Source organism: Oncorhynchus clarkii, chromosome 17 (assembly GCF_045791955.1).
Source record: "Oncorhynchus clarkii lewisi isolate Uvic-CL-2024 chromosome 17, UVic_Ocla_1.0, whole genome shotgun sequence".
Classification (NCBI taxonomy): Eukaryota; Metazoa; Chordata; class Actinopteri; order Salmoniformes; family Salmonidae; genus Oncorhynchus; species Oncorhynchus clarkii.
In genome coordinates, this window is record NC_092163.1 from 11,043,629 (window position 1) to 11,058,983 (window position 15,355).

At 42.2% G+C, this 15,355-nt stretch overlaps 3 protein-coding genes across 4 annotated transcripts in view; all 3 read right to left on the reverse strand.

The window, feature by feature from the left end:
* Positions 1–1,859, reverse strand: part of LOC139369569 (bestrophin-2a-like) — an 8,078-nt gene extending 6,219 nt beyond the window's left edge. The window contains exons 1-3 of one of the 2 annotated variants that reach the window (XM_071108819.1): positions 1,763–1,859; positions 205–376; positions 1–89 (exon numbers count right to left, since the gene is read on the reverse strand). The exon at positions 1–89 is cut by the window's left edge and continues 6 nt beyond it. In XM_071108819.1, the coding sequence (XP_070964920.1) occupies positions 1–89; positions 205–356 (241 nt within the window). In that variant the 5' untranslated portion in view covers positions 357–376; positions 1,763–1,859. Of the gene's footprint in view, positions 90–204; positions 377–1,604; positions 1,703–1,762 lie in introns of those variants that run through there. The other variant, XM_071108818.1, reaches the window with a different exon arrangement.
* A 246-nt stretch (positions 1,860–2,105) lies between these two features.
* Positions 2,106–8,883, reverse strand: LOC139370251 (ATPase GET3-like). Its single transcript, XM_071109611.1, has 7 exons — positions 8,714–8,883; positions 7,833–7,980; positions 7,262–7,410; positions 5,354–5,504; positions 4,986–5,093; positions 4,532–4,729; positions 2,106–4,429 (listed from the first exon to the last, which is right to left on the reverse strand). The coding sequence occupies exons 1-7, from the start codon at positions 8,854–8,856 to the stop codon at positions 4,301–4,303; spliced, it is 1,026 nt and encodes a 341-aa protein (XP_070965712.1). The 5' UTR covers positions 8,857–8,883; the 3' UTR covers positions 2,106–4,300.
* Positions 8,884–9,357: 474 nt separating this feature from the next.
* Positions 9,358–15,271, reverse strand: LOC139369570 (protein N-terminal asparagine amidohydrolase-like). Its single transcript, XM_071108820.1, has 10 exons — positions 15,040–15,271; positions 14,737–14,839; positions 14,521–14,586; positions 14,316–14,427; positions 14,171–14,244; positions 14,009–14,062; positions 13,405–13,458; positions 13,227–13,324; positions 12,794–12,907; positions 9,358–12,584 (listed from the first exon to the last, which is right to left on the reverse strand). Exons 1-10 carry the CDS (start codon positions 15,118–15,120, stop codon positions 12,414–12,416), a joined length of 927 nt encoding a protein of 308 aa, XP_070964921.1. The 5' UTR covers positions 15,121–15,271; the 3' UTR covers positions 9,358–12,413.
* Between the last annotated feature and the right edge of the window lie 84 nt (positions 15,272–15,355).

Sequence of the window (15,355 nt, forward strand, 5' to 3'; positions counted from 1 at the left end):
CAAAAGACATGGGGATGAGACTGGCATAGTGGTTGCAGTAAATTGCCAGTTTTTCAAAATACCTCTTCTGGTCATCAAAGAGGAAGAATCTTAAGAGGTAAAAGTTACATAATAATGTGCACCAATTAAAACAAACTGAAAGCTTCAAATAGTAATGGAAAGTTAAAACAATTATGTAAACTTGGTAGCCAAAGGCTCTCATACCTGTAAGTGACACTGATGGCAGTGTACATGGCGAAGAAAGCAAGGAACTCCTTCCATAAGACCTTGTAGATGCTTCCCCTCCAGGCTAGGAGCAGTTTGGAGAACCCGCAGAAGCGCGCATTGGCAACTTGCGCGGTGTAGGTGACCGTCATGATGTCATCTATCAGTTATTCTATCATATAAAAAAAATAGTATATCTCGGAAAACATATATTGTGTTAGTTTTGTTTCTATTAATCAAGGGAAATGGAAAGAAAACCCATGTCTAACCCTCCACAAATCATACCGATACAGTTTTGTTTCTATTAATCAAGGGAAATGGAAAGAAAACCCATGTCTAACCCTCCACAAATCATACCGATACAGTTTTGTTTATGTAACAGGTGTAAAATATACTTTATGTATTTCACCGAAAATCCCTCATATTTATTTTTTATTTATTAATTTATGGTTATTTTCAGATGTATTACAATACTCTCAAGAGTGAACTATTTTATTGTTGATGTTGTGATGTCATCTACGAGAACCATGCTTTACGCCTCAGTTTGGTCAAAGCGTGATGAGGAGAGGTATGTGTTTATGTTTATTTTGAATGCACATGTTAGCAAGTGTTCACAAATGCACACAAAAAAAAACAAGCAACATATCATAATTGATTTAGTGTTGTTGCACTCCTGTTAGTAGGAATATATATTAGCGTGAATGGGGATCATTTTCGAGAGCAACTTTGATTGCAAATGTGCAAGGTTACCGTTAGCTTTGGGTGCGGGAGAGGCTCTCTTTCAGGTACAGACAGCGTGAGTTTTCTGACGAGTTTCTCACGGGAATTCTGCAATGTCTTTTGTCAGGCAAATATACTTATGTACGACAGTCCAGACGGCAGCATTAACGTTTGCCTTGCATTTGTATCCATTCCATGCAGGTATGTTGTGAAATGTGACGTGTTTGTATTTAATTTAGCTATCGTTCATTTTGTTACCTGTCCGGTCATGTCAGGAATGGCGCTGTTATCTCATTAGTATGCCTCGGATATAGTGGTGCAATAGTACACTCAAATAAATATTTAGCACTTATTAGCAAATTAGTGTATTGGTGTACAATGTTTCTAAAATGAAATTTGAGTATTTTGAAAATATTAACATGCACATTTTGTACAATGCATTTTTTTGTTTTTGCGAGTTTTTTCAAAGCGTGACGAGGAGAGGCAAATATACTTATGTATGAGAGTCCAGACGACAGCATTAAGCAGACAACTGCAGAGTTGTGTCCAGAGCTTTCCCTTCCCTTCCTATCCACCTACACCCCACCAGAACACAACACATTTAGACTTTGCGTAAAAGTCCATGAAAATACCTAGTTCGATGGACAAATTTAGGACAGATATGAAACAAATGGTATTACCTCTAGTCTACTGTTGTGCAGTGAGTGGATCTTTGGGGTGTTTGCAGGTTCAGGTTAATCAACAATCTCCGCGCTTAGCATTATTGCTGCGCACGATCAAAGCCCTTACATATTTCATAGCCTAATACATCTGTACAACTTTAATATTCTCTACTAACCATTCTACGTCCATCGTTGGTAACCCATTCAGCCGATACATCATACAGTAAAAGAAGGCAGCAGTAGAGGGAAATCCTTGGATGCTGGAGCCTCAGCAGTGCGTTCAGTGGTTCGAGCGCCCCGAGGCAAATCCCGAAAATTGGAGGGAGAAGAAGCTCGTTAGTACATGCCCCCTACTGGGAGAGCGAGCTTTTCTGCACAGTGCATTTTAAATCGGTGATGGACCACAAGCGACAGCCTGCGGAGCGCTACACAATGTCAAAAATGTGCGTAAAAACTAGAAGAAAACAAGTATTGGAAAACAGGAAAGTCAGACTGCCACTGATAAAAGACTAAACCATGTAACAGTATGGTAATATTTATTGAATTGTGCATATATTAGAAATAGGTTATGGTGAATTATATATGTTTTTTGAACGAGGCAAGTGTTTTTTTCCAGTCCATTGACACATTTGAATTCATTCTACAAAACACTGTCAGCTCTACAGGAGGCCTGTTGTTTGCGGGTTCTGAGCGTAGAAGTCACCCACAAAGTCAGGACCTGTCAAGACAAATCTGTTGTTCAACAAGGCATGTTATACCGCAGACCATCCATGCGTGTCCCGGCTGCGTCTTGGGGTCGCCTGCGTCCGTAACATTATTTGGTTATGAAAGCTGTGTTAATGAATAAAAACACAACCAAAAATCTCCCTGCGAATTAGACATGTTTGTTTTTTATTTAGTAAGTTTAACAATTGTCTGGGGGGGGGGGACAAAATCAAATCAAAAGGACCCTTCCAAGACTTGTGTTGCTGCTGCAGAGATTATGGGGCTATAGCTGGTAGTATAATGACCACTTCTGGTGTGTGACTATCTTGATGACAAGTCAAATTGACAGCTAGTGGGACATTTTGCCTGTGGATCACAAAGAAGCTGTGCCAATTGTGCACTAATGCAAGCAACACAAAAATCCCACACGGAATGATGTCTAAATAATGACTCAACCTTTCAACAGGGGACCAATCAACATTCAGTAATCAATTGTATATTATAATGCACTAATAAGGTATTCATTAAGCCAAGTAGCCAACTAGCATCACGCTGTGTACCCAAATAGAGAGCCCTCTACACAACAGACAGGGTGTGTCTGAAACAGCACACCATTCCCTATATAATGCACTACTTTTGACCAGGGAGAAAGAGATTGGTTTAACCAGGCTAAGTCTCCCCCACCCAGGCTGAACACTGTACTCAATGGTAGTCAATGGTGAGTGCTGCATTCAGTCTGGTTCAACCAGGCTAGAGAGAAACGTGGCACTTTAAAAGCTTTACACAAAGACTGATTCAGTGGCCTCCTAGAGTAGGGAAAACAATGACATTGGCATAAAATAATTACAAGTAGCCATCTGATACTGTAGATTATAGATGAATGACACTGCTCAGTGATCAATAAATATAATTTCTTTATCCAAGAGCTGAGCTAAATGTAGGTGGGGACATGCTATTTACACCATAAACATGTGGTGCGTGAGAACAACATTTTGGTCAAATAATGTAGTTAAGTATGTCCATGCTATTATTACTCAAGTATTCAAATGCCCTTCTAAGGCTGGTCAGTGGACTGATGGGATTGGTGGGACAGAAATATAACATGATCTGAAAACCCTTCCCTCTAGGCCTATATCCCTCTTCATAGTGACTATTCACCCTGGGGTCGTAAGTCCTCACCCTGCATCACACACCCACCTTCATCCAAAACAGACTAAACTCTCCCACTACTCATATTATTCTCCATTCCCACAATGGAGGGCATTAAGAAGTCAGAATGTGCATCCAAAATGGCACCCTATTCCCTATATATAGTGCACTACTTTTGACCAGGGCCCTGGTCAAAATGTGTGGCAATAATGCACTATACAGGGAATAGGGTGCCATTTCAGATGCAAACCAAACAGATACAGTCTAATTAAACCACATGGTAAAAACCAAAGATGCAGTCCATCGTCTCAAAGCTGTTTTATACTGAAAAACACAGCAGCGGCACCAGACACCAAACTCAGCCATTAAGGATAGTTTCACTTGTACATTACTGAGGCTGGAATATGGAAGGAAAAATAGGATGAGGGAGGCAGGAAGAGGAGGAGGGGGGGGCCTTGAGTGTTCCTCTGGGAAAAGTTACATTCTTTAGGAATAGTTCATCTTTTCCCTGGTGAGATAAGATGGATAGAATGGTATGGATAGAATGATAGAGAAAAGTGAGAAGAGAGATAAATCACATGTGGATCCTCCTTTCTCTTTTAGACTGTAGGCCTACAACAGGAGCAGGTGGTTGTGTGTCCTGGTGTTCTGTGTTGTCCGCCCCCTGTGAGAGTGTGTGTGTCGTTCTTGCTGTAGTGGTTTAGGTTCCTGAAGATAAAGAGGATGGGGATGTTTTTGCTGTAGTGGTTTAGGTTCCTGAAGATGAAGAGGATGTTCTTGCTGGGTTGCTGTAATGCAGGAGTGAGGCTGGGGTCAAGGGGGACGGAGATGGTGAGTTCAGACTGGGAGTCAGAGGTCAATCACTTGGTAGGGGGGATGTAGGGCTCCAGGAGTTGCATTGAGAAGGTGTTGACTTTTTCGGACCCCCGTACCTCGTGGGGCAGCAGCGGTAACTTGATTATGTGGAAATCTTCATATAGATCCTCCATCTGGGACAGAGAATAAAGGTTAGGACACCATTGTAGGGGCAGAGCACGTGGTGACAGACTACTGCCATTGACAACATGAAGACTACTTATGCCGTGCTTTACCTGGTCCAGGTACTTGGACTGGATCTTGTGGCGGGCCTCGCACATCTTGCATGGCCGGTCTGAGTCGGGGAACACCAGCTGGTTGACGATAATGTTGTGCGTGTCGATGCGACACTTGGCCAGCTCCTGGATCAGGCGCTCCGTCTCGTACAAGGACAGGAACTCGGCGATGCACACACAGATAAACGTTGTTTGTTCCTATGAGGGAGTGTGGAGAGAGGCGTCAAACACAAGTAGAGACATAGTCGCTATACGGACTCCAAAAACTGTAATTAACACACAATACTCAAATAACTCCACATTGTGAAGTAGAGTGGTTATCAAACAAATTTACATAATGCAGGTGTATATACACACTGCATACACATCAATGTTTTCCTAGAGCGAAGATGTTCGGTAAAGCATTGTTAAGGAGATCGATGTTTCTAAATGGGTCGGTGTTGGTCTGACTTACAGGGTCTTTGAACTGCTCACTGACAGAGCGGATGACTGGTAGGGTCTCCTCCAGCTTAGAGGCCAGCTGGTCTGCGTTCATGTCTCCCAGACCCAGCATGTTACACATCTACGGGGGAGAAAGAGGGAGCGAGAATTAGAGAGAAGGATCATGCACAAGTGGCAACAATAAGAGAACTGATGCTACCGACTCAGACAGCAACTCTGGTCAATAAAAACAGAGAAACTAGAGCTTCATGCTTAACACAGAAATAAATCAACAGTCAGTAGACCTTACCTGTGAGATGAAGGGGCTGATCTGGTTTAGGGCTAGTAGACCTTACCTGTGAGATGAAGGGGCTGATCTGGTTTAGGGCTAGTAGACCTTACCTGTGAGATGAAGGGACTGATCTGGTTCTTGATCTGCATGAGTCGTCCCAGGCCTCTCTCCACTATGGTGGGGAAGTTGAGCAGACGTAGCGTGTGGCCAGTGGGGGCAGTGTCGAACACCACCACAGAGAAGTTCATGCCTTTCACTAACCTGAACGGAGAGGAAAAGAGTATGACTGAGGAACACTGGAGTTAGTCAATATAACCTTATTAACCCTCTAGTTTCTAAGCTAACATATATTTTTGTTTTAAGATGATTTAGCTATTTGATTATGAATATTAAGACCCCTTATTAAGGCAGGGTTTCCCAAACGGTTGTTTTTTTGCCCTAGAACTACACAACTGATTAAAATAATCAACTAATCATCAAGCTTTGAATCAGCTGTGTAATGTTAGAGTAAAAAACAAAACAGTTTGGGAAACCCTGCCTTAACGGGTCTTAAAATTCAAATAGCTAAATGATCCTTGGTGTGACCATCTTAAAACAAATCTATTTTAGCTTAGTAGAACCCCCCCAGAAACTAAACTAGTGCATCAAAGCGGGGGCCGAGAGACTGAAAAACAGCTTCTATCTCAAGGCCATCAAACTGTTAAACAGCCATCACTAACATTGAGTGGCTGCTGCCAACATACTGACTCAAACCTCTAGCCACTTTAATACTTGGATGTAATAAATGTATCACTAGTCACTTTAAACAATTCCACCTTATATAATGTTTACATACCCTACATTACTCATCTCATGTATATACTGTACTCTATACCATCTACTGCATCTTGCCTATGCCACACAGCCATCCATATATTTGTATGTACATACTCTAATTCGTCCCTTTACACTTGTGTGTATAAGGTAGTTGTTGTGAATTTGTTAAATCACTTGTTAGATATTACTGCACTGTCGGAACTAGAAGCACAAGCATTTAGCTACACTCGCATTAGCATCTGCTAACCATGTGTATGTGACCAAGAAAATATGATTTAGGAACCGCTGCCTTAACGTAATAATAAATAAATAAATAAATAAATAAATAAATAAATAAATATATATATATATATATATATACACATACACACACATTAAATTTGGCATTACTGCTATTAAACGCATTGAATAACAGATCAATTACTTGGAACATATTTTTTTTACTATACTAAGGAAGTTTGTTCTGAAGTGTCCATCCTATATCTGAGAGATATAAGAGAGATCTATTCTTATTTTAGGAAATAAACTACTTTTTAAATCCCGTACAGGGGACCGTCATACGAGTCTTGTGAGTGTCCTAGAGACATGTATGTGTTTGTGGTCATATTAGTGTGTAGCTCAAACTGCTTGGACGCTACAGGCAGAAGAGGCAGTAACGACTTCAGATGAGTCCCGTGATACTTGTGGGGGTCGTAGAGCAAAATGGAGAACAAGCCGTTCAGACACTACAGACATATTCGTGAGAAGACCGATTTTCGGGATGTCTAATGGTCTGACAAACACCGCTCTAGCTTTGCCACCTTTCACCGCAAGTGCGGAAGGGCAATATCGGCAGATGCGGTGGATTGAGACCCTTTGCAAAAAAAAAACATATTTCATTTAAACAGAAGGATTTTTAAAATTATGGCTGTGGAAATTGTAGGAAAAGGGTTAAGCTAACCCAGACGTATGAATTTGATTCGGGTGACAATAAAGCCCAATAACAGCAGCCCAACTCATTTCTACCACCACAAGTACAGACCAACAGCCACACTATCATCCATGGATATGGTGCATTATAGCACAGAAACTGAACATAACCAATGATTCACTGAATTTAAAGAACTTTTAAAAACACTCAAAGCACAATGTGTATCGATAACTATGTGGAGAGCCATTAAGTGTTGACTTCATGACCTCTGTGTGTGCGCGCGTCTCCATACCTCATGACCTCTGCGTAGCTCATGGCCTCGTCGATGCCGGGGAAGGCACTCATGGCCTCCTGCATCATCTTCTTGCCCATACTCAGCATGTTATCCTCTTCAAAGAACTCATCTGGGAGCTCCGCCACACCCAGGCTGGGATCAATCTCCTGCAGGGGCACACACACAGACAGACAACACAGACAGAGCAGAGGTTAGGGCAAGACACAGGAGGAAAGAGAAAATCTCCATCTTAGGGAAAAACAGACTGCTTGCAGGACTTTTTTTTATACTGATGGCTAGATTGTGTGTGAAACACAAACTATTGTGTGAATCAAGAGTTTACAGTCTTGCCTGTGTCATTCTCCAAACAAAGCTTGCTGAATGTCACCCTCAAGTCAACATAAGCTCTCCTAAGTCGACTTCTATGAATATATTGACGGTGAGGAGGTAGACTGACAAACCAGCTCTTTGCCTCTACTCATTCTCAAAATCCAGTAAGAGAGTGCATACTGCAGAAAGCGACATCACCAGTCTGTAGTGTAGACAGAAAAAAACTGGGGCAAAGAAACTGGGTCTAATGCTAACATACCATAGCAAAGAGGTTCTCGTAGCCCTGGACTTTTGTGGGCACCTTTGAGAACTTCTGGTCAAAGGCATCTGAGATGTTGTGTGCCGGGTCAGTGGAGATGATGAGCACGCTGTCACGCACCGCAGCCAGCTGTACAGCCAGACTGCAGCTGTGGGGGCAAAGGACAGACGGAAACATTAGCACACATAGACAGAAATGTCATGAGCACGCACTGACAGACAAATATGACCATAGACATGAACACTGATAGACAGACACATGAGCACAGACAAACAGTTATCTTTTTCAACCCTTCAGTTAGAAATTGTTTACGTATGCATGTATACGTTACTACATTAGAAACATGATGTCGTCTCAATTAAATAAAAATCAGCTTCACATGAAACTGACAAATTTAACCACCGAACTTTGAAGTTGGTGTTTGAAAGTGATGGTCCATGTTGAGTTGATGGTAGTGTCTAGCTAAAACTAGTTAGCTAGATAACATTAGATAGATAGCCGAGTTTGCTAACCTGATGCTTGCTGTTAATGTAAAAGATTGTTCAGAACTGTTTAAAACTCGCTGGATTGCTAGCTAACGTAGTAAGTAATGACAGTCTTGTGAATTTGACAGCTAGCTAACTAGTTAGCTACAGTTGCTAGCTATTATTGTCATTTTAGCTAACCATATAACTAGCTAACGTTAGCTCACTGTGTTTCCCACTGAAATAAGAGCTAAGCTGATGGTAAATTAATGTAAATAAAGAAACATTAATTGAACGTCGGGCTAGCGGTATTGAACAAGCTACGCTAGCTAGCTAGATATCTATACTTGGCTAGGCCATTCATTTTGCTAGTGACGCTAGCCAATAGTGACAAAGCACTATTTTGCATCGACCTACCTGCATGTTGTTTTGCCAACGCCACCTTTGCCTCCAACAAATATCCATTTCAGAGATTTCTGCTCTATAATGTTTTTCAATGTTGGTTCTAAAGGCTCCACATCGGGCGCATCTTCAAATTCTTCTTCCAACGAAGCTGCCATCTTGTGTGTACAGGTCAGCAAATGGGATGTACCAAATAATAAAAAACAGCTGGGTAAAAAAAAAAGTGACCCTCTTTTGGGCTATACCAAGGCTAAATAGTTTAGCGATCAAAATGTAAACATATTTTCAGCAAACAATCTAATCAAAAACCAAGTGAAAAACACTCAATTTCTAAGAAACAATAAAACAATGGATAGATATTGAGCAACAAAGACACAGGAGGCCCATCTATTAGGAATTGTTGTCCACATCAGAAATAACAGTAAGAGGACACATTATAAGACAAACAGCTGACTGGTCATGGGAGAGTTCTGACAAAAGCTTGATAGGCTGGTCCATCTTCAGCCCATTCTAAATTGTTAGCTTTTTTTGTTGCATTGAATTACCATTATTTGGCTGGGGTCCTCAAAGGGAAAACATGGGACATGTGTGGGCTTCGAGGAAAATGAGCCGGTATGTCTTTCAAATTCAAAAGCCATAAAATACATAAACATGGAATAATAATGAAAAGTTTTAATATATTTCTCTTTTTAAAATCTTCTGAATTTTAAATAGACTAGATGCTGTGTCGCATATTGGGGCCATGTGTGGGCTGTACCTTGCTCAAGGTCATATAGAAATATTTCACATTGTCGGATTGGGTTTTCGAACCAGCGACCTTTCGGTAACTGTCACAACACTCTAACCTTTAGGCTACCTGCCTTTCACAATGCGGATTACACATTGGTCCTAAAATAAAGAAAAGGGGAATGGGGAAATCTTGAATTGCACCACCATCTAACACTGCACCTATACACTATCCCCCCAAATCCACCACCCCATCCCACTACTTTGGCCCTAAACGATCCTAAACCAGACCGTCAGCCTGGGAGGATGGAACCCCTTCTCTCAAAACTTCCTGTAGATCTTCGACACTACAATCTCTCACACCCAAATACACTGCTCAAAAAAATAAAGGGAACACTTAAACAACACAATGTAACTCCAAGTCAATCACACTTCTGTGAAATCAAACTGTCCACTTAGGAAGCAACACTGATTGACAATAAATTTCACATGCTGTTGTGCAAATGGAATAGACAACAGGTGGAAATTATAGGCAATTAGCAAGACACCCCCAATAAAGGAGTGGTTCTACAGGTGGTGACCACAGACCACTTCTCAGTTCCTATGCTTCCTGGCTGATGTTTTGGTCACTTTTGAATGCTGGCGGTGCTTTCACTCTAGTGGTAGCATGAGACGGAGTCTACAACCCACACAAGTGGCTCAGGTAGTGCAGCTCATCCAGATTGGCACATCAATGCGAGCTGTGGCAAGAAGGTTTGCTGTGTCTGTCAGCGTAGTGTCCAGAGCATGGAGGCGCTACCAGGAGACAGGCCAGTACATCAGGAGACCGTAGGAGGGCAACAACCCAGCAGCAGGACCGCTACCTCCGCCTTTGTGCAAGGAGGAGCAGGAGGAGCACTGCCAGAACCCTGCAAAATGACCTCCAGCAGGCCACAAATGTGCATGTGTCTGCTCAAACGGTCAGAAACAGACTCCATGAGGGTGGGCCCGACGTCCACAGGTGGGGGTTGTGCTTACAGCCTAACACCGTGCAGGACGTTTGGCATTTTCCAGAGAACACCAAGATTGGCAAATTCGCCACTGGCGCCCTGTGCTCTTCACAGACTGCCCAGGAGTTGGCGGATGCTTTAGTCCAGGTCTGGGAGGAGATCCCTCAGGAGACCATCCGCCACCTCATCAGGAGCGTGCCCAGGCGTTGTAGGGAGGTCATACAGGCACATGGAGGCCACACACACTACTGAGCCTAATTTTGACTTGTTTTAAGGACATAACATCAAAGTTGGATCAGCCTGTATAGTGTGGTTTTCCACTTTAATTTTGAGTGTGACTCCAAATCCAGACCTCCAAGGGTTGATAAATTAGATTTCCATTGATAATTTTTGTGTGATTTTGTTGTCAGCACATTCAACTATGTAAAGAAAAAAGTATTTAAGAATATTTCATCCATTCAGATCTAGGATGTGTTATTTTAGTGTTCCCTTTATTTTTTTGAGCAGTGTATTTCTCTGCTGCAACTACCACATATATCTTCTGTGATTTCCGCTCCATCAGTGCAGTTGATCACCATGGCTATAAACGCAAGACATCCAACCTTACTAAAACTCATTACATAGTCAAAAAAGTGAATTGTTAATACAGTAGTTTCCTTATGATGGTTCATCATGGCAATGTCTTTGGTGGCCCTAAAAAGTTTCAAGTTGATAGGCCACTGTGAAATGAATTTAGAAAGGAAAATGTGTCCATTGATAAAGATTGATTTATCAATAACTCAGCCATATTTGAACCAGACCTTAGTCATTGATGCAAATTTGAGTCATGGGCAAGTGCATACATGGAGTGTCTGAAAGTAGGCGTTACTAAATAATTGGGAGGATCAACATAAGTGAGTGTATGGAAACCTAATAGCTAATTGGCCAGATTGGTTGCCACTCCAGACCTTCTTGCGTGGATGTTTTCTGTTTCCTTGTAACATTTTAGCTAAGCCTAACCATTTCCCCAACCTTAACCTCATTCTCCTAACCTGCCTAGCTAAAATGTGACAAAGAAATAGCAAGCAGCCACTGTTCTGAGGGCAAAAGGAAACAATATTAGGAAGGTGTTCTTAATGTTTTGTCCAGTAAGGGTACATCTACAGCTACTGGATAACATGACTACACCAGGTAGGACTCAGATGAACACATTGTGCAATCCAACAGACCGCGTGGGTGCAGACCTTCGCCAACTCAAGAATTAAAACATCCCAACAACAATCATCAGTAATAGAAAGATATCATCTGTCCCAAATTGTACCCCAGTCCCTACATAGTGCACTACTTTTGACCAGAGCCCTATGACTGCACTAAATACAGAAAATGGTGCCATTTGGGACAAATACATAAGAGCTCCGCCTGTCCTGTCTTCACTGGGGCCAGCCAGTCAAGTAAACAAAATAAATGTTATTTTTAAGGCAATTTCAGCAGAAATGTTGCAGTTGGGGAGGTTCAAGTCCCTAGTGAGACACCATGGTAGAATGATGAGTTATTGAGAAAGATGGGTTCATCTGTGGCTGTCGGAAGGGCAGAATTTATGAGTGTTGAAACAGAAATGTACAGGGCAAATGTTTGATGTCCTCCAATCAGGGGTGAGGGTGGGATGTGATTATTCTATGTTTTGCTTTTCGTTATTTATGTTTCGTGGTTTGGCTTCGAATACAATTTTACCTTACTGTAAAATGCTTACTTACAAGCCCTTAACCAACAATGCATTTAAGAAAAATAATTACTAAATAAAAGTAAAAAATAAAAGAGCAACAATAAAATAAAAATAAAGAGGCTATATACAGGGAGTACTGGTACCAAGTCAAAAAAAACAATAACATGTGACGCCCACAATGGCGTAAAGAGGAGGGTCACAGTGTCTTGTCTTCCAGAAGTTAAGGAGTGATTCCATTTCCGGACAGATTCCAGGGAAAGTCAAAGTAATAGAGGGTTAGAGAAGGGTCTCAAGCCCTTTATGTCTGGTTAACATTCTCCCAGTCCCCCTGCTCTGTTCTGCGGTAGTGCTGGGGCTGTCCTCCAGGGAAGACGCTGTCTGAACTGGGGTGCTCCAGGAGGAACTGGATGGTGGACTTGATGTGCTGGACAAAGTGTGGTGGCTCAGCCGTAGGGGACGTGGATAGGTACTGGTCGGGGGGTGGGGGGAAATCAGGGGGAGTAACATATCAGTGTGTATACTGATAACATACTATGCAACATTCATTGTATCAGTGTTGACAGAAACAGGGACTATAACACATTAGAGGTTGTCAAAAAGGTTTTAAAGGGACATACAACTAAAGTTCTAGTGATTGTGGGATCAATATTAGTAATGTATTATTTTCTTACACCTTACCTTTAAGATGGTGTCATCGTCTTGCGACAGCCAGAAGGAAATATCTAGATTCGGGGACCACTTACATGGGCCTATCTTCACAACTCCTTTGTTCGAGTCATATATATCAGCCATCTGTGGAGATACAATTACAATGTTATATGACTGTCTGATGAAGTGTAGTTAGCAACTGGCGCATGGGTTCTATCCAGACACTCCACAAGCCATTCAATGTGTCATCTTTGATCTTTCTTTATATCGATCCTTCACATAGTGTCAGAGATGATGTGCAAGAGCATAGACAATATAGCAGTAGACAGGAATTCTAGTTCTACTTGACGTCCCAATTAGAGCAGGACCCAGCTAAAAATGCGGACAAATTTGCCAATCCGATGCATAGTGGCTCTATGACATCAGCCTATTTAAGGTTCTATATCTATGCGGAAGTCCCTACCTGTCCCCCAGTGAATGTCCGTGCTGATCGCAGCTCCTCCGCGGGTCCTTTGTAAGGGAACGAGGCGGGGAACACCTCCCCTGTTTTAATATTTATACCTGCAGACAAACAGTTAATGCCATACTATAAACTGTGTGCTACACAAAAGGTGAATTTATTTGCAGTGTAGATACAGTACCTATGCCATGCACACCCGGTCTGTGCGCTCCGTCCACTAAGACGTCATTCATCTCTGCAAGTGGAAAAAAGAGAAAGAGCCTCAAGATAGGTAGGGGCAGAGTCAGATATACAGAGAGTTGGGCCAATTAGGGTTTCTGTCTGAACGTTCCGAGAGCGCCACTTCCTCCTCCATAGCTGTTGCTAAGTGATAATTGACACTTCCGCATTGTGCTGTTTATTTCAGATAGGTTTTGAAAACTATGAAGATGTCCACTGAAAGAAGATATGCAATTTGTTGACACCACAACACAGTACAGACTTGGATACACCTCGAATGCGAATCAATAAAAACATATTAAATTCACTCTCCTGCTTTGCATGTTTACAGGGGGTCATTTCATAGGGAATTGTCGGAGGCGCTCTCGTATTGTTACATCACCAAAACTTCAAGAATAAAAGGCACTAACATGGCAGCCGTTCGATCATGGCCCCTGTGCTAACATGGCCCCTGTGCTAACATGGCCCCTGTGCTAACATGGCAGCCAAACTCTCTACATATATAGCTCTGGGTTGTATAAAGAAAAACAGGCTGAGAGAGAATATAACAGAGTGGAAACATGTACCTGTGATGCAGCAGGTCTCTAGGTGAATATCCTCTTTCTGTCTCTGGAAGGCCGCTGCAAAACACAATAGAAGGGTTGTAGTTTCTCTATGCAGCCTGATAATGGTGTCGCTACTGTGGCAGTTGCATTCAAACAGGAGGGAAGAGAAGGAGATTCACGTACACAATAGGTTAAGGCTGAGTTTGTGGGACGTCTTTGACTCATCATCAAATCCTCCAACGAGGTGGAGGTCCAGCCTGAAGGAAAAGAAGCAAGGGGACAATTACGTGTGTGTGTGGGGGGGGGGGGGGGGTGCGTGTTCTCTTACCTGCCCTCCTTGGCAGGGTCCTTGCTCAGAGATGTGACAGCTTTGACGATGAGGGGAACCTCACTCCACGTGCTGGAGCCATCACAGTGAGCCAGGCAAGCAGCCCCACTTCCTACAAGATGGTACAAATGCAGACATTAAGAAGCTCACATCTTGATGCTATCATAGTATCTACAAACACACATTACATAGAGAACTGCAGTACCTGTGTGTCGCACCAGAACTAGGTGGCAGGTGGTTGCATCATCAGAACCAAGGACAGCGACAGAGTCTGGGGAAACAGAGGGACACATTTCGTCATGGTCGTGGATACAGCGGATTTTTAGCTACAATTTATCAGTGTAGAGGTAGCCGTTGGACGCAACAATATACTATGTTAAGCTAGGCTGACCAATTGATTTAACTATAGGTTTATACTCACTGTCCGCTGGTGTTGTGGCTGCAAACTCTCGTTGCTGTATGTATAGGAGGCACTTCGGGTCGACATCTACAACCGGCTTGGACCGAAATACTCGGGCGTTTTCCTATGGTATAAAATAAAAATGTCATAGCATGAAGAGCAAGTGATATGTTACTTAATGGTGATTAATTTCAACAATGACAACTTGCTTACGACATGACAGCTGCTAGTTTGCTTGGCTAACTAGTCAACTCAACGGTAAATAAAGGTTAAATAAAATAAAATAAATACAAATAGTTTGCTTGGCTACTCCAGTCAACTCACCTGCAAATGCGGATATCTGGCGAACAAATCGACTGTCGAACCTGGTCGTTCGATTCTTCTATTTTGTATTAGCAAAGGCATTTCTTTCTACAATATAAATCTACCTAATATAATGTCATATTATCTTCATGAAACATGAAAACTAGACCTATTACACAAGACAGATGGTTAGCTAGCTTGCACTTCCTGGATCCATTTTCTTCTTCTTTGGTAGGCTTTCTCCTCAAGAACGTCACTCACTGTCACAAGATGTATTACTGCCACCAACTGTACACAAGTATTATTAGGCCATGAACGCTATAAAATGTAAACGTAG